We start from the raw sequence: 23721 nt of genomic DNA on the forward strand, positions 1-23721 counted from the left end.
AATTTAAGGCATCTTATCTTGATGAGTCAGTGAGCAATTCGCGCGGCTTATTGCTCGGGAAACAGGTACATCGCACAATGTTATTGTCAGATCTGATGTGATTTAGACTAATTTTACCACTACATAATAAATAATCATAAGTGGCAGATGCAAAAAACAAATGATGATAGATGAGAAAATGTTTTTTTCTTTGGAATCGACTACTGTTTCTTAAGACTGACTAATGGAACATTCACTACTCAACACAAGTACCATAAATAATATAAGTCAGCGATCACCTAAGTCATGCTTACCGCACTCAGACTGAATAGGTTTAAAACGGATTTCACCCATATGTGTTTCAATTTAGTTTACTTTTATAACCAAGAGAAATAAGTTCTATAAATCTGTACAATGTACACCGATACGGCGGTACCCAATCACACAGTCCATAATTTCACATCATTATAACGTTAATTTGCGGAATAGCGAGTAATCGACATCAAACTGACGTCAAAGCATTGCTATACTTCTTCACGTCTGATTAACGTCGATTTTCGTATCATCTGTGAATGAGTATTATAATATGTACTATAATACTACTACAATATAATGATGTGCATGTGCAGAGTGACATTTCGACGAAACAAGTTTCGGGTGAGACTTCAAAAGATGACCATAGGCCGAAAACGATACCTGTTTCATATACATTTAATACCAGGTGACTCGTAAGGGTAAAATGCACATAAGTCATATTAAAATATTTACAAATCCTTAATAGGAATAACGGAAATTCCGTATCTATAGGTACATAATATTATATATTTTATATTTATGTAAAAAAGCGCATTTTATAGAATTATAAGCTATGACCATCCTAACTTTTAATTAATAATTAATTATTTTTTATTATATAATAATTCTGGACATTTGGGATGTGTCGATATTTTCAACGCTTTGCTAAAAACATTTAATTGTTTAAAAAATAATAATTTTTTTTAAGCAATTTTAAGTTCATGTTAGATACATTACAATTTCTATGAATTTTCTACAAATATCATAATTTTCATCTAAATATTTTTGTGGTTCTGTTTTAAATATCAGTAATTTAAGTAACCGTTTTCTTTAAAGATCTTATATATATAAAATACAATTTATATACATAAAATAATTTTTAATAATATTATCATACGATAATTTGTCTTAAAAAAATAATTTCCAAGTATAGCATAAAAATAAATAACTGCTTTTTCGCACATTAAGAAATGATGTAATAATTTATCAATATAAAAGTACAGACGTACAGTATATATTTAGTGTTAGTAAACATTGTACATGATTAAGGACAATGTGCATATAAAACATTTAATTCTATTTATATTATGATTCCTTCCTACTATCTTTTTAACAATTAAATGTTTATTTTTTATAAACGATTAATAAAATACGCCCGCATAATAATATTATCTTCATAAATTGAAGGATTGATGAATAAATTATTCATAGTAAAAATTATACTCACTTGTTGTATAACCATATTCATCTTCTGGTTCTGGATCAGCGTCAATTTCTACTTTTGATCTTTTAACATTACCAGCACTAGACCGCATTATCTAAAAATAAATATAAATTATATTCTATATTAGGTACATATGAACACATTATATTTAAAATGATTGTTTTGTAAAAAAAAAAGTGGAGACATATAATAAACATCAAAGTTTTAATCCATATATAGCCAAAAATGTATTTCTATTGCATATAAATTGATAACCTATGCAATTGAAAAATGATTCAGTCATTTTCATCCAAAAATTGTCAATATTTTATAACTTTATTATATGTTTTACACATAGTAAAATTAAATAATAAATAATACTGAAAATAGGTAAACACATTACACATATACATAATACTTAATACTTATAGTTAAATTGAATAATATTTTTTGAACTTAATTCAAGTGATACATAGCAATTAACAAGATTTATTTATTGCCTTACTTCTTGTCCTGAATGTATTCTAACGCGACCTTCATTATCTCTATTATCATCATCTTCTTCACTATCTTCGCTTTTATTAGATTTGATAGATTTTTTACGGTCGAACGAAGTCAAAGTTTTGATAAAAGCTAATGAATTCTTGCGAACTGGAAAATTATCTTCATTAACATGTTCTTCACTTTTCTGTTGCCATGTAGAAATCCTCTAAAACGTAATAATTATAAATAAATTCATATCTTGTAATAATATTTTTTTGTTATTACATTTTTTACACTATTGACAGGTTTCATAGGTTCCTGTGATATTTTAAACGAATCTTCAATAACAGCCGATGATTTTGACTGTTCATATTGATCTTCAGACTAAAATAAATGTAAATAAATTATTTACCCTAAAAATAAATATTGAAAACTTACCCAGCACACAAGTGATTGTACGAGGAAAATAACTGGGTTACCAGCTGAACGAATTATTGCAACAGCTTGTTCATGATTAGCATGTCGAACATCAGTCCCATTAACTTCTAATATTCTATCACCGGTCTATTGATGTTACAATTATACATATTAGCTTAACCATAACACATTAAAAGGTTACAGAATATTTACTTTTAATTGACCTTCTTGGCCTGCGGGACTTTGAGGAAGTACATTTTTTATGAATATACCTGATATAGCTGCGCTATTATTTGTATTAGTACTATTGAAAAAATCAACCTAAAAAAAAAATCGTCTCTAAAAACGTTTTAAACGTTATATATATTTATATCTAACCTTTCCTCCGACTATACTTATTCCTAAGCTTTTGTTTGGATCTCTTCGAACTATTACTTCTCGCTGAGGACCCCAATGTTTAGCCAATAAGGAAGCAGCTGATTGTTGCCCAGATACAGTCATGGTGAATACGCTTCCTTCACTTCTATCTAAGCCAATACCAGTACTTGGAAACCGATAAATACGAGTTGGTGGCCCATCAAAAGATTCAAATTCAGCACTTCCCAAACGTAATACATTTTTGTCTAAAGATGTATAAGCTTCCTCTTCTGTGAGTCTTTCTAACTCTTCAGTTTTGGCTTTTAATTGATTATCAATTTCATCTTCATTTAAATTTGATGTTATAGATATACTTTGAGTAAACTCTGACAATCTATCAGTTTCTTCACGTAATTTCTCATCTAATTTCTTAATAAATTGATCGCTAGTAAACTTTGCGCATACGTATTTGTCGCTAGTTTTGAATACCTTGTAATAATTTATAACGTTTTCAAAACTCACATCATTTATTGGTTCAGTTTCATTCCAACTCTTTGTTCGTTGCACTGAATGACATTTTGTACATAGAACACATTCGGATTTAGATTTTGTTGATATAGCCAACTGCAAACACGGATCGTTAGACTTAGATCTAGAAATTTTAGAATGAGGTTTCTTATGAAGTAAACGATCTTCAGTTTCGTGTAGTTCAATAAATGGTGATCTGTTAATAAAACAATCAATACATATAAATTACATAAATGTTATTAAAATAAAAAGTATAATCATAATGATTAATTAATAATAAATAGCACTATTTATGATACTCGGTTAACACGTGAAATGGTACATAAAATATTATAACTGTATATAAAAATACTGTTAAACGTACAATTTGTCAACCATGCATTTTAAAATAAAAACGAAATATAAGTAAGTAAGTAATTAAACTATTTTATACTTCGATAAAAGTATAGATATATGGTTTAATAAGTACTTACACAAAATAAACTTATAAAATACTTTTATGTTTATACTTAACATTTTACATTTAAACGATTGAAATATTATATAATTTTTTGTATTATAATTAATTTGAAATTAATCAAAGAAAATAATAAGTGAATATTAAATATCTAATATTATTTCTTTCTAGCTAAACCCGATTAAAATAGACAATGGATGAGTTAAATATTGTAACTCTTTGTACAAGGGCATAGTATTGGCTTGTATGTGTTGTTTCCGTCTTACAAAGGCATATCATGACAAATTGTAGATTCAAAAAAGTATGTTTTACTCTAGTATTTTTAATATTAAAGTAAATTCACATATTGCCATATTTAAAAATAATAGGTTAGGTATAGGTTATACAAGATCCACGTAAATTTTTTATTTAAAATTTTTGTTTTATGGCAAGTTATTTATTTATTATTTTATAATATATATATATTAGAATAAACGCCAACTAGCAATTACACAATTAATAATTGAACAAATAAATTTAAATAAAAATTTATAAGTATATTGTACTTAGTACTTAGTACTTTCCCATGTATTCTGTACATGGGATAATTGTGGCTGTTAGAAGAATGTAAAAAAAGAGTTTAATTTTTGTCGTTAAGAACGTTATTCTAAAATTTAAAAATTCTCATATTTGATAATATGTCAATTTACTCTAATGTTAAAAAATTACAAAGTAAAAAAAAATGTTTCTAAACGTAAAATTTGTTATGTTGTGGGTTAGTAAAACGAAAATAACACACGCAGGTACAATAAATATTCTCTTAAATAGTATTTAAAAATGTCAAATAAACAAATAATTGGTTTGATATAAATCCCTTTTTTCAGAAGTACTTATATAATTTCTTATTTGTAACTAGACCTCAAATTTCAACCAGAAAAATAAAGGGGTACATAATAATAACAATGGGTTGTATTATTAATTTTAACTTATAAGTCTCAGACGTGTGTGATATTATCAATTAACTAATTGGTCAGTTATTTAATTATATGATGAGTTAATAAAAAAGTCAATATTATAATAAGATAATTATTTATCTTTTATAAATTTAAATTATTGTTTAAATAATTACAAAATACGTACAATCATATTTTATTGTAAAACCAATAAATTCGACATAATTTAAATATACTTATACGCAAAAAGTTTATTGCATTAATATTTGTGTTACACACCCACACTAAAAATGAAATCAACATAGTATTTAAGTGGTATATACGGGTATTCAGCATTTTAGCTGAATCCAAACGGCAGACAGTCAAATAACTAAAAGGCCAACATAACAAAAATTCGGCAATAAATATAAATTATCATATCGTTAAAACTGTCCTTAAAAAAATATTTTATTGTAGTTATTGAGAGTACCTACTTCGTAATTGAATATATTACTATGATGGATATATTGTTAATTTGAATTCAATAATAAACCATTGTTTAAACAAACAACAATTCTCAAAGATTATCAGCATACATTTCAATGAGTTAATTATAAGGATGTACTATACGTTATATTATATTTAAATGATTATTATTATTTTCTTAATTTGAACTGATTGTAATATCGCATATGCTAATACCACAATGTACCATACTATAAATCCGTTCGTGATGAAAAGATATAAATTGTTGAATATTAGTTTAATATTAGTCCAAATACTTTAAAAATGTTGTGTATAAAAAAATATATATGGCGTATATATTGTACGCAATGGTAAAAGGTGTCAAGTAACTAATCTATATAATTAATACATTTTTTGTTATAGTCAGTGACATAGCATGAGACTTGGTAGCCCTAGGGTCTATTTAGAAGGTGGAGGCCCCTTTAAATACGGAAATTAAATTATTAAATCACTATTTAATAATTTAAATGTGATGTGTCAGAAAAATAATATATATGTAATTGTTTTACTACTTAAATTTTTTTTATTATTATTATTTCATGATAAAAGTGTTATTTCCTTACAACTTGAACATGGAGGGGGAATCCCGGAAATGCTAGACTAAATAAACCACTGGTTAGGGCAATATAATTAAAATTTATTCAGGGTACTTCAAAATTACTATAAAAATAATTCGTAAGGGATTTTGTTCAAAAGTTTTATATCCAAGAAAATTTAATCAATTATAACATTTAAAAGTTCTATAAAGAGTCATTATATCTATTTATTTATTTATTTATTCACAGAGAAAAAACTCAATTTTCAAAAAATTATATATAATTATAACAGTTGTAAGTACAAAATGAATTATAAATATGAGTGTACAGTATAAAAGAATAATTTTGTATAAAATACAAAAAAGTAATATAAATAATAATGGTACATATTAAATGATGATTTAAATATTTAGTGAAAAGTTAAGTCTCTACGATTATTTCTTTCAGGATTACAACAAAAAGACGAAATTGATTTTTCAAAAACTGGCGTTGAGTAAATATTATCGTTTAATTGTCGTTTATGGATTTAATAGTTTTTCCCAATTAATAAGACATTTTAACTTTCTAAAGTGTCAATTAAATCAAATATTCTATAATGAACTACCCTCAACATTTAAAACAAATTTTCTGAACAACGTAAATTAATGTGAACAAACAAAAAATAAAATATTATTATAGTAAAAATAATAAGAATGTATAAGACATTTTCATAACAAAATATAAACACATAATTGAAAACCAATCTATTTATATAATCAAAAAAAAAAAAAAATTTCTATTATAAGAAACATTAAGGTCATCAAAGTTTAAATTTCAAATTTACTACAAATATAAAATTTTAATTTTACATTCTGAACAGAGAGGAATGTTTTGATTTTGTTGTTATGTTATTTTTAGTTTATTAAAATAAATCAAAGTTTATTATTCATAAATATCATAGGGTAATAATATAGTAGTAGTCATTAAGAGTGATTCACAAATCCTATGATTATTAATTCAGAACTACAACAATAAACCAAATTCAATTTAAATTATGTGACAAAAATCAAGTTTAAATACTTTTTCAAAAAGTAATTTTAAATTAAGTTGGTTTGAAAAATACTAATCACAATCCTTAACCATAGTACCTATACATACATAAGGTTTCATTGATTTAATAATCATGCTAAGGCAATTTTACATAGTATATTTACTCACGCTTCAATGTAACAAACAAATTTGTGTTTTAATAATATAATTTATACATAAAAACTTAAAACATACATACAATATAAAATAAGAATATATCTTAAATTATATATGTATATATGATACAAGAACTTTGGATCTGTCTATCTATCAATCTGTTTATTTACAATTTAAAATACAATCTGGTTTAACAATTTCATGGTTCCTCATAAGTCATAACTCATTAATCATTAGTAATTCATACTAGAACCAAAAATTTTAAAATATACATTAATTTATAAACTTTAATTTTTCCTAACATATTTGAAGTTCAAATTTAAAATATATTTATTATTTAAATGAAAAATAATGATTTTAGTTATTTTTCTGTAATTTAAAAATATTTTTGTGGAAATTTAAAAGTTTCACATATATTATTATATTTTATATACACTATGACATTTTCAAATTATTTAGATAAATTGTTATAAAATTAAAATTAAAATATTGTTATAATTTAACTATTTATAGTTTCTATTATATTATTAATAATAAAATGAATGACTATAATAAGTAATAACATTATATTAATATTAAAATAGGCTAACAGACTTTTTCGGCCTATTATCAATTTTTGTATGCAACGATTTATCATTGAATTCAAATTTAACACATATGTAATAAGTAAGATGTAACAGTGATCTACTCAATGACAAGATACACTCGATTCCTATTTTAGAGCAAAGCAGTTACCTACTTTTCCCCTTTTTATTCTTATGTTTATCTGTGAGCTTATTATCGACTTTTGATAGTTATAAATGATAACCTATATTTATATTCTCAAAATCTGAAATAGAGAATACTATTCTAAAATATTGATTTTTGTGTAATAATTATTAATTAATATTAAATAAAAGTATTTTATTAATTACTATGTACTTAAAGTTAAGATAATATGAGTGATATAGTACCTCACAAAATTTATGTTCTACTAGTCAAAGGATCTAACTGTAAACGCTTATAAATTAAAAAAATTATAAAAAATATTGATTACTAAAATACTATTGTAGTTTTGTATAGTATGATCTATATTAATTTATTCATCAATATTTTAAAAACAGTATTCTATTAAGACTAAATTAAAAATACAGATTGAAATTTTTTAAAAATCAAGTTGATAGGCTTACCAACAAACATAATAAGTGTGATTTAAATTGTTTGAATTAAATGCATCTTATATGAAAAATATGAAAATCTCTACAAAAAAAAAAAAATACTTTATAATATATTATAGTGTTTAATGTTAAAAAAAACACTGTATATAGGCTGACTATAAATCCTAATAAATATATAAAAATTCTTTAAATTCTAATCACAATTTAATTTAACCTTATTATAGTAGACTAACATATGCTTAATTATTGTATTTAAGATTAGATTGTAAATGGTTGTATAACATACATAAATAAATATAACAAGTACTGAAGTAACTACTAGATAACTAATAATAATAATTTTTCTATGATAAAAATAGAAATATAATTTATCTTTTCTAATTTAATAAAACAATATTGCTAAAATTATTAAACAATTCAATAATGATAATAATGTAAATATTGACATATTATAATTTATAACACATTACTATCTACAAAATGTACAAATGGTAAAAAGGAAATATAACTTAAACATTTGCAAAATAGATCATTCTCACTTGTAATAGACAGGTAATATCCTTTATTAAATGCAAAAATATAACAATAAACAAAATCAATAAGCATTAAATAGAAAATATTGAATCGTAAACAAAGCATAGACAAATAAAATCAACGTCAAATTTATTTCAGTATAAACATTTTAAATGTGTAGTATAATATTATGGTAAATGACAAAAATTAAGAATTATGTGGCGCCACGGTAAATACCAAAATATCATGCATTCATAATGAAAATTGGAATTTGTATAATTTACTGGTCATTATTTATTAATCAAATAATTTTTACCAGTAGTGAATAAATTGTACACAATACACGTGTTAGAAAAATAACTATAATATTTATTGCCATGTTCTTTGATATTAATATTTAATATACATTTATTAAACAAATTTTCAAATTAAAATTATGGTAATCCAGTCATAAAATACTATAAAATAAGATTTATGATATTTACCAAGGTTTATGCACCAGTTATTGTTATTTACCATAATATGTTTACACAAATAATAAAATACTTACCTTGGAGTACGTAGAGTTACATTAGGTACAGTTTTACTTCGGATTACACAGGTATTCTTTACCGCCTCTGCACGTACAAAACGTATACTGAAATAGTATAAATACAAATAAAAAAGGTTATATTGATTTTCATTAGAAGCTAATCTTATTAAACCATTAACCAGATTATAAACTATTTGTTTTTTTTATTTGTATTTATATGGCTTCACTCACGGTATATGGCCTGTTAGTAGATTAGCTCTAGATAAAATCGACTTCACTTGGGCTGGTGACACATACTTCAATGATTCATTATTAACAGAAACTACTACATCGCCAATTTTTAACCTGCGATCTCGTTCAGCAGCACCATATAAGTTTTCAACTTCCAAACCCATATGATCACTAAATGAACGTCTACGCAGATATATGCCCAAAGGTGATGAGCCTTTAGTAAGTGTAATTTCTTGCACATCTTGTACATTATCTGTTTCATCCATTGAATATATTTGTTTAAAAGTCTCATCGGTTTTCTATTTATAATAACAAGTTTATGAGATTGGATTTAATTTATATTTTTTAAGCATTTGTCTAATGTATTACAAAAAATTATAAGTGATTTTTATTGATATTTTCAAGTAATCTTGAATATTGGTATAAAATAAACATAATGAGGTAGACAAATTTAGAACTTGCCTTTACATCATCAAAAATGATAGGTGATTCAGGACAACTGTACATTGAATAGCAATCTTCATCATCATCTTCATCATTGCTCATTTTTTTTTCTTCTGAGCTATCATCCTAAAAAAATATAGAGCTCAAGTATGGGCCTCCTCAATCACTCACATTTTGTAGGGCCAATCTCATTTTATCTGATCTACATTCACAGAGTAGATAATACAATTGTACTTCAATTTAGGTAAATACCATTATTTCATCTAATTACTTTAACTGAAGAATGGAAGAATTCAATATGGTAATTCATAATGTCCAAATATAAACACTTCAAGGTTCAAGTCATATAAAGAATATATCATAATGAAGTAATGATATACCATTATGTATAGAAGGAGAAAGAATTGTTAGGAAGGAGCAACAAAAACACAAATGCGCCATCCATGAGCCACATTGCCTCTTGGGTGAGTTTAGTCCAACATTCGCACAATTTTTGAAAAACCTATGGCAATGTAACCACGGTTTTAGAGTATTTGTGTTTTTATCGACTTGTGCAAATAACAAAAACGCATTTTTGTTTCCATTTTCTTCCAAAAGTTGCATTTAATAAAAATAAAAACAATATAACAAAAGAAAGAAATCTTTATCTAAATAATTATACTAAACTTAAAAAACTTAAAGAAAAATAAAAATGTACTAAAAGTGTATACGAGCGGCGACATGGACTGGCAGTTGTGTTTTTCGCTTCAACTACATTTAACTTACTATGTAAATTTATAAGTATACATATATATTATAATGTTTCTAAAAAGTTTGCAAACCTTTGCTTTACAGTGAAGATCACATATAACTTATAATAATTTAACATTTGTATTAATTTAATCGAAAATTCACTTTTGTTATTATCTCTGCATATAATTTTATGTGATTCAATCACAAAGAGCAAACTTTCTAGATACACTGTATACACATATGTGATACATATCAATATATAATGCAATTATATTTATAGATATAACCAAACACCCGAAATTATAACTTAATATTAATATTGCATTAATGTTTTAAAGAATACTTTGTTTGTAATATTTTTATCAATTAATAAGGCACATAAAATTATTTTATGAAAATAAATAAAATAAAATTGTTTAAGTGATATTAATAGTTTTTAAAGGCAAAGAAGAATGAAGAAGTGCAAGAGTGCTCATAGAACTATATAGGACATCTAATGAATTAGTACTTAATAAAATATGTTTCATTGATATTTCTAAATCTTATCTTCTTTCAAAGTAAGCTCTATGAGTATTCTCATTACATTTCTTCATTTTGTTTTGTATTTTAGTAAATTATTAACAACTTGTAGCTACTATTATTTTCTAACTACAACTATTTAGTGATTAATTAAATGATTAAATAAAATAAAATGGACGGTTAAATTGTGACGATATCAGGATGAAGATTATTTTAAAAATAATAAGTTGATTCTTATAATTCATAAGAAATGCAGAAGGATAATAAAGAAATATGTTATAAAAAAATTATATATCGCCACAATCATTAAGGAATAATATAATTGAGTCAGAAGCTCTCCGACTTGAGCAGATTAGACGCCAACTGTTGAACAGATGACTCCTGGTCGACATCATTGTAGAATTCGCCGCGACGTTGCGTGAAAGATTCATCTGCACGTGCCTGTTCTGAAGGTGAACTCACCTGACTGCTACTATCTGGTATGGGCAGTGGCTTGGCAACAGCAATATGAACTACTCCTTTGGGAGCACCCTTCAAAGCTTGCACAGCTTGATCTAATGACGCGTTCTCCAAACAAATATCATTTACTCTGAGTAATCTATCTCCGGGTATCAAGCGACCATCATTTTGGGCTACTCCACCAGGTACCAATGAACGAATCACAATAACTGTTTCACTTGGATTCATGGGGTCCTACAAAAGTTAAAAATTATATATTATAAAGAAATTATCTTAATTAGATAATTGTGTACATACTTGATAATCTAAAATTGAAAATCCAAGGCCACGTTCTCCTTTCATAAGCTCGATAAGTTGAGGCTGTGAGGACCACATAGCTAATCCAGTGAGAGGTTCAAGGGATCGAGAACGCAATCTACTAGATTCTGAACACCCTGCTGTTCCAGTACTAGCCAATGATCCATCTGATTTTGCTTTTACCAAACGATCAGTAGCGGGCATTAAATTTTGAAGACTACCACCCAATGCATTCTATAAAAAAATATAGGGTATAATCCAATTTTAAATAAATACAGAAAGGCTATCCTGTGTTTTTTATTTTTTCTTACTTTAGCTGCAAAAGCAGCTCGATCTTCAGTAATGTCAGTAAGGTAATGGTGAGGCAATTGTTGTTCATCAGTGCGTCTAGCACAAATCATTCTGACATTAATAGGCAACTCTTTCAAAATTGCGACCACTTCCATATGGTTTCTACCCAATAATCGGTGCCCATTTACTTCAAGCAACTCATCGCCAGATTGAAGACTTGCATTTTTTCCCACTGGTCCTTCAGGTAAAACTGATCGTATGTAATGATGTGGCCTCACTTCCATACCATTTTCTACATCTACAGTACCTTCCAAGCTTATACCTAGGCCACCACCTTCACTAAATTTCTTCAACTGACCTACCTAATAAACAGATATTACAACTTAATTTAACACTTATATTTAACTATAAAAATTAACATAATCTTCTTAATTTTACTTACAACAATTTCTACATTATTTCCAATAACATCAGTCCATTTGTTTTTTATCTTTTTCAACGTTTCTGGTTTAAGTTCTCCATCAATTGAAGAATTTCCCACAGAATCAGTTTCTTCGACCATTTCATCTTCTACTTCACCAAGCATATCAGCCTCAACTGTTGCTCCTGATTCACCTTCTACTTCAATTTCCGCAGTACTTTCTCCATCCTTAAGAGAAATAGATTTTAAAGTTCAGTAAAATTACAATTAGTTTCATTAATAATATAACTAAAACGTACAGTTATTGGAAATCTGGGCAATGACATTATAGATGGTGATGCAGTTGCACTATTTGTGTTTGGCTTCATTTCTGATGCTGCTATGGCTACTTGTAGCTGTTCAAATTTAGGACCCCGTAAATAACGTTCTAAACGCAATGTTACCATTTGTCCTGTAGATCTCAAAACTTCAACTGCCTCGTGATTAGTAAATCCTTGCAATGAAGTTCCATCAACTTCAACAATACGATCATTCACCTGAATTTTTTTGCATAAGTCAGCTGCACTACCTTCACTGATGCTTTTCACAAATATACCAGATAATTCTTCTACATTAAAAAAAAAAAAATTAACATTAAAATAAACAATTAACATATCTACTTACAATTATAAAAAAAAAAATAAAAAAACCAATACATACCTTTTTCACAAACATACCCTGCTATAGTTATTCCTAAACCATGAGTATCTTTTTTTAATTGCACACTAAATGAATCAGTTTCTGGGAGAGTTGTAATACTATCTGGTGGTACCATATCCATTGTAAGAACAGGCAATGAGGCAGGTATAATATTATCACTGATTATCAAATTATTTTCCTAAAGAAAACAAAATAAATTAATAATAATATAAATTTACATTAACTTTAAACCTTTACATTTGAAATATTTTGGAAAAAATAATCAGGAGTATATGTTGCAACTTCTGGATACCCATGTTGAACTAAATGACGATCAAGCTCATCTGCATCTCCTAACATCTTTGTAGGTACAATTGGTGCTCTACAGCTTAAATTCTGTAAAAATATTATTATTTAATAGATAAGCTATAACATCTAGGCCATTGGTCTTAATATTATTGGTTACTATAACATAATAGTACACATAACTTGTCAGCAATTTTTTTGTTATTATAAACATTGTTATAATTTTTTAATTGAAAGAAAAAAAATTTAAGTAAAAATTTAAGAAATCATTAAATAAATTAGCCTTTAAAAACTTACTTATTTTAAATTCAAAATAAATAATATGCACACTTTTTGATATTTATATATGAAATTAATATAATATACAATAGTTTTTTAATGAAAAGTTTAAACTAATTAAACATTTTAGTACATCAAATATATAATATTAGAATAATCATTTTATTTACACAAACTTTCAATTGAGAAAAATGACTAGTTTATTATTTTAAAATTAGACTATTAAAAATACTTTACTTGAATTATATCAATTGCACTAGATTCTATTGGACGAGCTACTACCAATCTAACTTGACTTCCGGATTGTCTAAGCACCGCTGCAACCTGTTCACTTCCCATACCTCTTAAATTTACTTCGCCTATTTGTAGTATATGATCACCACTTTGTAATCGCCCATCCTAAAAAAAAAAAAAAATTAGTTATATTATTTTAATTCAATTTAAAGTTATTATTTTTATACTCTATCAGCTACTCCTCCTGGAAGTATAGTTTTAACAACAACACCGGTGCTACGACCACCTATAATACCAAATCCTAATCCAGACCCATCATTGAGCAGCTCAATTACTTCAACTTGAGCCCATTCTGTGTTCAACTGTAATAATAATATTATATTTTAAACATAAGTCTTAAAATAAATGTTAAACGTATAAAACTAATTTATTAATATAAAACTATTTAAAACCACATAACAATTAGATTAAGACAGCTATAACCTAATGTTAAAGTTTGTTAATTATGTTTAAGATATAAAATTATAAAATAACTTTACCATGTTACTGGAAGGTTGTGATGTTGGTAAAGGAGGTGGTGTAAGAGGGCGCGCTACGACCAACTGAACAAGCCCACGAGCCTGTTGCAGTATTCCAATAGCTTGCTGGTGAGACACATTTGTGTCCAATGGTTGCCCATCGATAGCAATAATCTGGTCACCTTCATGAAGCCCTCCTTCTCTAAATTTTTAAAAATACAATTCAAATAGCTTCATAAAAATTACTAGGTAAAATCCATATTATTTGAGAATATTTTATATTCATACAAATATATGGAAGTGCAAAATGTATATTTGGATTTATTAAAGTATAGCATAAATATTTAAAAATAGAGGAGCATTAGGTGCTCAAGTTAAGGCAAATTTAGTGTAAAAATATGGTACAATAAAAAAAAGATTAAAATAATTATTTAGTAGTATCACATTTGTATTAAATATCAATTCACAATAAGTATACTAAAGTAGATAGTAATATTTAAATTATAAAATTTAGATAATAAATAAATTACTTTGTGGATAGATTAGATGTCTTAGCAGAGGTTGAAAAAAATAAATATAAAAAATAAATGTGATTAATTCAACATACAAAACAAATAAGACAAATAGTATTTAATTAATCATTAATTTATAAACATATATTATAGGCACCCATAATTTTTTTATAAATATTAGCATTTCTTTGTGAGTACCTCCAATAGTAAAATTCTTATTTGTTTAAACACAAAATTTGCTTATTTTAACTATGAAACAAGTTATATAAAATAAGGTATTGCTGGAGCATTTTAAAATGTTAACTAAATCCAATATTTTTGGCATAATAAATAATAGTACTCATAGATTACTAATTTACATAATTATCAATATAAATAATAAATCGATATATTTTTTAATGATTATTTTTTTTTTAATTTGATTTTTAAGCATTTCAATAAAACGAATATTATAATGATAAATGTAATTACAATAAATTTAATAACACGGCGAATGATAATGAACATTTGGGAACAAAATATATCTCCTATAATTGTTGCATATTGGCTATTTGCCTATTTGTGCATTATATTAGATTTCAGAGGCGATTTGTTTGTCGCGACTTACCGCCTGTCGATGCGTCGAGAAGAGTCCGTCAACGGTGCACCATTTTTGTTTAGCAATGGTAAACATTGGACTTGACGTCGTCATTTTTCGAGATTTCTATCGAATCTATACGAATAGAGCGCGCGGGACCACGAATAGTTTAACGAGTAACCACGCAGGCTCGGTGACGGTGTGTGCTCTGTTTCAACGCGGTAAACATACCGAGATGTTGTTTCGGGAAAAAAATAACGAAAAGTTCGTTGGAGAGAAATTTAGCGAGCGCGACGAGCGTATCGAACCCGAACGCGAAAGCGTAATGACTGGCAGCAGTTACCTCGACTTACCGCGCAACCAATCCCTGCCCCCCTATCCACTCTTTAGGGACTGCGCGCAACCGACTACCAAGGGCCTGCGTCATGCGTGTGAAGTGTCTTTATAATATTGCGAGTTGCGAGTACTGTGGCGGGTCGGGAGATCTATAAATACGCCGACGGCGGGCGCCCGGTGGTTCCTTTCCCGTGCGCTACACAAACGACCAACCCCGAACCCAACCCCTCCCACCGTGAAAATTACATACATAATAATTGAAGAGATATATGCAATATAATAAATATATATTACCCATGTATATACGCGAATTGCAATATTACAATTTTATATATTTTTTTTTCATATAGTCAACCGAAATTCATTTAATTCCACGGGTTTTATTTCGTTATTGGGCTGAACTCCAATTTTTCACGCAGCATAATATAGTTAATATTTTACGATTTTAAACTAATAAATAATATAAATCAAGTAGCTACAATTATTGATTCTATACAAATTATTATATTATATACAATATTAAAACATTATCCGAACACCTTCATACATTATTTTTTTTATTTAAACGTCTTCTTCAACAAAATAAAAAAGTTATTCCAATAAATTGATTTCAGTCATGAATAGAAAATATAAATGTTCATAAATAAAACAATACACGAAATTATACTGATTATTGAATGTTAAGAAAAAAAATAATAATAAAATTCTGGCTTATACAACTCATAATTCATAAACAAACATTTGGCATTTTTCCTAAGTAATAATAACAAGAAAAACAAGATATAACCCTATAACCAATGTCACCTTAGATATTTTTATTTATTTAGAATGTTGTAAAATAGTATTCAATAAATTACTATAATGTATCAAATATATGTTCTAAATAATTGAATACAATAATAATTAGATGATTAATATTATAGTATAAATAATTATTAAATTAAGCTTGTATGAAGCAATTGGAGCATTGTATTAAATTAAATGTTGATAGGTAGATATTTAATACAAGATTAACAAACATATTTATTTTATTTATTATTTGGAAAAAAATCCTCAATCTCTTAATCATTTCCACACATTGTTTACCAAGCTTACTTTTTGTCACGCGTTGGTGCAAAAAAACTGTAAAATTGTTATTATTTTGCTGGACAGGATATAGTTAATAATTATAGTTACCATTAATAGGAATACTATTTTTAAAGTAGCTAGAGTTAGTTAATATTGAATAAATTTTATACCTATAATTATATTATTTTTGCTTATAATTTCATATTCCCCCTGGGTCCTAGTTATCTAACACCAATCCTATTTTTATATTTTTTTATAATTCCAAAGTGAATTTATAATTCTTAATGAGTATTAAGCAAAGTTTTATAATATATATATTTTATTACTATTTGAGTAAAATTTGAGTTGTCATTAATATATTAATATAACTGATAACATGCTAAAAAATGTTCAAATCCTTGAAGTCTAATATAAAAATAAAAAATAAAATAATAAAAGTATATTTTATACTTAGTCTATAAATTATCATTCAACTAAAACTATTTATTTCTCTAAATAATGATTTTTTTTTTTGTTTATACAGAACCACAGTGATTAAGGGAATATATTTGGTGTAAATGACTGTATCATATATAATTGAGAGGGGACTTTTTCAACAAACTTTTTGAGTTTTGACTCAGTACTTAATACCTATTAGAAATTATTGTTGACCAGGTATATATTTCAGTAAACCATTTACATATTTTTATATTATAACATTTATTTTTTATACCAATCTTAGGTAGGACTAATTTTTTTAAATTACTCTCTTATTCAATTAATTTTGAATTTAGAAGAATTATACTCGCAGCGGAATAAGAGCGTACTTCATCGCACAGGCAGCAGACTGATTCTCCATCGCAACCTTGTCATAGTTGGGCTGTATATCAATTCTTTTTCCTTTTAGCGACAACCTGTGCGCGGTGAACCAGTTTTGGTCCGCCACCCAGGTATGTTCTTATTCTGCAGCGAGTATAGTATATAAGTAACTATTTATAAAAAAAATTATGTAATTCAATAATAGACATTATTTAAAAAATACAAGTTATAGAAAGAAAGTTAATAATATTAAATGTGCATTTTAACTTGTCAAAAAAGTTCTAACTCATTTTAGTGAAATATGGCTAAGATTTTTTTTTTAATACAATATTTTTATTACAAATTAGGTTATTCCAATACTTTTTTTTGTAAAATATCTTTAAAATTATTATTTTTTACATTCTTATTAACTTTAAACATAGAATGATAGAATGTATTTTATACTAATTACTACAGTACTCAACAAAGAACACATTTAAAATTATTTTTGAATAATAAAGAATTTAACAAACTCAGTGGTGCCGAAATCCTTGTTAAAGTCAGGCCGGTAGGCCACATTATATTAACATCATAACTTTATTATGAGTAAATGTATATTTTTACACCCCAACCCCCAAATTGAATATTTTTTTTACACCAATGGGTGTTGAGGTCGCAGTTTTGAAATTGCCTGACCACATTTTAAACATTTCTGCACCACTGCTGTTGAATGATTTAGTAACCACTCAATAAGTCAAAGGTACCTTTACCTTAAACAATATATCTCTATGAGTAAAGTATATTTTTTATATTTAAGTCAGTTGAAATCAAAAGCTATCAATCAGTATCCAGTTAACACAACCTATGGTTTATACTAAAATAGAATTGTAGTTATTGTTTATTAAAAATAAAAAAATCTTACCGTGCAGCAATCCCATTTTGTTGAATTTCTTGGACAAATATTCCAAGTTCTCCCTTTTCTTCGCTTCTTAAGCCAACTACACTAAAACCCAAACTGCAACCCTCTGGCTTATAGAGCTGAAAATTTAATTATTATCATGTACCTATATATCTATAATACATAATATGTTTAAACATGTAAAATAATTAATATAGTTTACTCTCAATTATCCTTGGAATAGGGTGGCAGAGAATCCACAGATAAGCAAATTTTGTGAATAATCCGAAAAAATTAAAATTACAAATTAAATGTGTATCAACAATTACCAAAAAGTATTAATATGTATTAAACAAGTGTATTATATTTTATATCGTTATCGAGTAATTGGCTATCACAACTCAATTAAACCAATAATTATATATAATGTTAAGATATATATTTTTTTTTTATACATACATTTAGGTATGTAAATGATTCCTCAAAAGACAACGGATAGTCTGCTCATAGATAATCAAGAGTACACTGTAATTAGGTATAGTAAATAACTTAAAAAGTATTGATTCATTTTTATATTTTATAAATATTATTATTTAATTACTTATATTTTAATTAATTTATGAATTCTCCTTTTGATTAAAATTATAAAATGTTAATTAATTTTCAACATAATTTATAAATAATTGAGTAATTAGAGTAGTTAATTAATTATACCTTTAAAGTTTAAATTGGGAGAGTGGCACAGGGGTATACCATATTTTAAATCAAGTATTGACTGTGGTGTATATAGAAATTAATTTCAGGGGGAGGTTAAAAAAAATTTCCATTCTTAAATTCCAATTAATTACACAATCAAAATCAATGCCCGTACCAACCATACATTTCAAGGGGGGTTGAACCCCTAACCCCCTCACTATATACGCCACTGAATTTTGAAAAATTCCAGTAAATATTCAGCTTTACAATATGAATCATAAATAAATATTGACATCAAAAAAATAATAATAATGATAAAATATATATTTTTTTTTAAATGTTTTTAATTTGTCGACATATAAAAATATTTATTTTCAAAACTTTAAATATTAAAGTAATTAATAAGAAGTGTTTTACAATAAATCAATTACCATAATTACCACGTATAATTAAAATATATATTGTTGAAATAAGTGATGAACCATTTTTCAGACAGCAAAATATACAAGGTTTTTAATTATTTGGTAAAACTTGGGGAGAACATTTTTTTAATTTATTTAATTTTTACAATAATTTTGCCAGAATAAAATTGAAAAATAATAAATTGTGTTAAAATCTCAGGGGATGAAATTCCTAGTTGACTTTAATATTTGCACTAAAAAATAATTGTGTTTAAATTATAACTTAGTGAATATTTGTTAATATTAAACATACTTGAACATTATGTATTTTACGTCCTCTAGATGCTTCTTCTACTGCTTTTTGAAACTCAACTGCATAAGATGGTGTTGTGATTGGTAATAAAGTAGGCGATATATCTTTTATTAAGGATTTACTATCCTAAAATAGAAAATAAAAACTATAAACATTTTAATTATTACATGAAAATAAAAATTATGTAAAAAAAAATGTATTAATAGTTATTCAAAACCAAATAAAATAATATTTGTAAAATCTATTGTTTACTCTTTCAAATTAAGAAACATACTAATTGAACATCAGTCTATAAAATATATGCTGTTAAGAAGTGTAAATGTGCATAAATCAGATAAAAAGACTGATTTTTAACTGTATTATAAAGTAAGTTTTTCTACTATATCTTTACATTTATCCATTGGAAAATCCAAAGTTTGATTAAAAAAATACTTCTTTTTCATGTTAAAACTTATAATTATAAGAAAATATTTAATGGACTTACTATATAATATTACCTATATATTTACTTTGATTATTTATAATCTTTTTTAAACTAATTAGTTTATAGATAAAAAAAGAAAAATTTAAAAACTTATCTAATTTTACAAAAAATGTACTGGTAAATTAAGCTTTTCAAATTTTTCAGAGTATTTTGACACATAAAAATCAAAATTTGGACAAGTAGTTATTGTTTTATAAGTATTTAATTAAGGTTTAGGTAAGTAGATCAATATTTTGAGGGATATCCTTATACCTTATCATTTCATTCACTTAAATTATAGATACATATAACTCAGTCATAAAGTACTCGCCAAAAATTTGATTTCTTTGTATCAAAATACTCTAAAAATATGGAAAGCTTTGGAATATAAAATTAAAAATGTATGTTGTAATTAAAAAAAATAAAAACTTATAAAATTGTAATAAAAATTATTTAAAAATATTTTTATATTATTTTATTTAAACTGGAAATTATGTAAATTAAAAAAAACATTAATCGAATTTGAAATAACCAATGTTGTTTGATAAAAGAATCACCCTGTATACATTATATATTTAATCAATGTCTTGACATTATTATTATAAATACATTGTACTAATAAAAGTATAAATAATAATAAAAAATAAACAAAAATATACACCTTTGATGAAGGAGAAGAACTGTCTGCAGATGAACTATTTGAAAGTTTAGGAACTCTTTGATCAGAATCTAAATCTTCTGGTACACTATGGTAAGGAGTAGACTCAGTTGGCAAACTCAATACTAATTGACCAGTAACAGGTGATATATCAAAATCAACTGGTAACAATGATGGATGTTCTTGAAGTTGACAACTCAATTCAGATACAGAATCCTTTAGTAATAAATTTATATAAAGATAAATAAATTAATTAAACATTTGAGATTAATATTTTACCTGAACAGATGCAATTGTTTTTATAATTGGGTTTTGAAAAACTGAGATAAGGAGTTGAAGATCATTATTGGTATTTGCTTTTAATTTATCATCACCTGATTCATTGACCAAAGATTTTATTTCGGTCAAAATAGACAATGCTGCAGACATATCTGTAAAATAAAAATAAATAATATAAGTACATTAAGAATATGCTGAAGATAAATAAACATTATTTTACAAAGGTTTATATTAAATGTATAGATTTATATTTCATAAATTATAATTTACAATCCATACTTGATTTACAAAATCCAAAATAATCTTACCTGTGTAAAGAGACATTTTAATAAAATGAGCTGTTTTTTCTTGATAAAATGTGTAATTTAAATGATGCAATCCTGTAAACAAATATAATTTATTATTTTTGTCAAAATGAATAATAAATTAATAACAAAAATAATAATAACACACATTCAAATAAATACAGTCCAAATATTAACTTGAGCTCTATTTAGAAAAACAAAATTTATGATTTATTACTATAACATAATAGTTCAATGAAGGGTTCAATGCATAAAAGTAATATATTATCCTATGTTTAGATGAATGACCAAGATAATGACTGCCACTACCAAATTTTTAAGATTTCCTAACAGGCTTTTAAAATAAGTAACAGGTAGCGATAATCCAAATAAAATTATAATTTATAGACTACACCAAATGAATTATAAAAAATCAACCATAATCTACTTAAGTATGTTAAATATGAAATAAAAACAAATAAATTACTAAGTATGTACAAATAATAATAGTATAATATTTTGTATTAAAATATCATATTACATTCAATACAAAAAAAATGTAATAATTATAATACATATTATAAGGCTAAGTAGAATTCAACAAAACTACTTACTAACTATTGATATATTAAGAGGGTACCACCACACATGCAAGTGTTGTCTCTTTCTTACAAATCTATTACAATGTAAATTTGTGTTCAGCACAAACAATGTTATTTAGTTAGCTTTAAAATTTAAGTGAATAGATCTATTTTCAAATTTAATGTAAGGTTATTATCTGTTTTACATTCGGTTTTTCCAATATTTTAATTTTTAAGCGAATTAAGAGCATTTTCATATTGAAATATTTCACCATTATCTCGTTTTGAAATTGAAATATTGTAAAGAAAACCATCATATAATGATAGTATACATAATTTTACCTTAAATTTGGATATTAGGTAAATATTAAGGCTAACAAGTAACAACAAAACATTAGTTCTGCAAAACACAAATTCATTGTAGTGCATTTGTTGAATGAATACAACAAATATTGATGTAGTGCTTTCTTAGTAAATATTATATGGAATTAAGTATGGTTGTACAGTACACACTATATTAAGGTATATATTGTATACAATAATAATTCCTTCAAAATTAAAATGCAAAATTGTTTTACTTACTAGATTATTGATAAAGAACTTTGTAACAGAAGTTAAAACAGTAATTTTTGATTCATTTTAATTGACCAAATGTGTAAATAAATGTAAACCAATCAAGTAGTTTAAATATATTATAACACATACGATTCAATCATTATATGGACATTATTATGATCTTGAACGGAACGTTAAGTTAATTTACTTTACAATGGTAGAAAAATTGGAATGAATAATATTAATTTAGTATTTATTAACGATTTGTAAATAAACAGTAATTGATAAAAAGGTAATTAATAACTAATAAATATTATGCTGTACTTTTACTTTAGTAGTTCAGTACTTGTATAATCGTGACTTAAACCGAGTGAGTTATAGCGTTACAGCTATGTGTGATACTACAATACTAGGATAATCTGAAATCTGATCGACTGTTTCGTTTTGTTGTGATAAAATGAAGACGCACCAAGCACAGAAGAATTTTAATGAATCTACAGTGTGGCCAAATTATATTGTAGGTTTGTCGCACAGCTTAAGACATTAATTTTTTTTTTATTTTACTGGCGTAAAATATAGATACATTTTGACCATTTTGTATTTTATATATATTAATATATTATGTACTTTTATGGAAATCATTGTTTTTTGAATACGGTAAATTATACACCTTAAAAAAGTGTACCTGTGTAGTATGTGTATATAAAATCCCGGAATCAAAGCCTAAAATAAAAAAAGACTTAAAAATTCTACCAATTCCATTGTTTTTTGTAGATAATTTTATTAAGTAGGTACCTGTATAGTATATAATATATATATATATATATATATATATA

General features: G+C 25.7%; 1 protein-coding gene across 6 annotated transcripts in view; it reads right to left on the minus strand.

Annotated features, from left to right (window-relative positions):
- Positions 1-23301, minus strand: part of LOC113548339 (multiple PDZ domain protein-like) — a 62414-nt gene extending 39113 nt beyond the window's left edge. For 4 of the 6 annotated variants that reach the window (XM_026949171.1, XM_026949170.1, XM_026949168.1 and 1 more), the window contains exons 1-26: positions 22913-23301; positions 21774-21845; positions 21466-21617; positions 21190-21402; positions 20066-20191; positions 18680-18795; positions 14509-14689; positions 14197-14331; positions 13973-14134; positions 13409-13546; positions 13172-13349; positions 12772-13079; positions 12494-12700; positions 12072-12413; positions 11761-11994; positions 11467-11697; positions 9772-9879; positions 9310-9608; positions 9097-9183; positions 8573-8593; positions 2756-3458; positions 2591-2698; positions 2399-2524; positions 2246-2344; positions 1983-2186; positions 1502-1592 (exon numbers count right to left, since the gene is read on the minus strand). In XM_026949171.1, the coding sequence (XP_026804972.1) occupies positions 1502-1592; positions 1983-2186; positions 2246-2344; positions 2399-2524; positions 2591-2698; positions 2756-3458; positions 8573-8593; positions 9097-9183; positions 9310-9608; positions 9772-9879; positions 11467-11697; positions 11761-11994; positions 12072-12413; positions 12494-12700; positions 12772-13079; positions 13172-13349; positions 13409-13546; positions 13973-14134; positions 14197-14331; positions 14509-14689; positions 18680-18795; positions 20066-20191; positions 21190-21402; positions 21466-21617; positions 21774-21789 (4585 nt within the window). In that variant the 5' untranslated portion in view covers positions 21790-21845; positions 22913-23301. Of the gene's footprint in view, positions 1-1501; positions 1593-1982; positions 2187-2245; positions 2345-2398; positions 2525-2590; positions 2699-2755; positions 3459-8572; positions 8594-9096; positions 9184-9309; positions 9609-9771; positions 9880-11466; positions 11698-11760; positions 11995-12071; positions 12414-12493; positions 12701-12771; positions 13080-13171; positions 13350-13408; positions 13547-13972; positions 14135-14196; positions 14332-14508; positions 14690-15606; positions 16116-18679; positions 18796-20065; positions 20192-21189; positions 21403-21465; positions 21618-21773; positions 21846-22912 lie in introns of those variants that run through there. The other 2 variants (XM_026949169.1, XM_026949173.1) reach the window with 2 other exon arrangements.
- Between the last annotated feature and the right edge of the window lie 420 nt (positions 23302-23721).

This window comes from Rhopalosiphum maidis, chromosome 4, assembly GCF_003676215.2.
Source record: "Rhopalosiphum maidis isolate BTI-1 chromosome 4, ASM367621v3, whole genome shotgun sequence".
Taxonomy (NCBI): Eukaryota; Metazoa; Arthropoda; class Insecta; order Hemiptera; family Aphididae; genus Rhopalosiphum; species Rhopalosiphum maidis.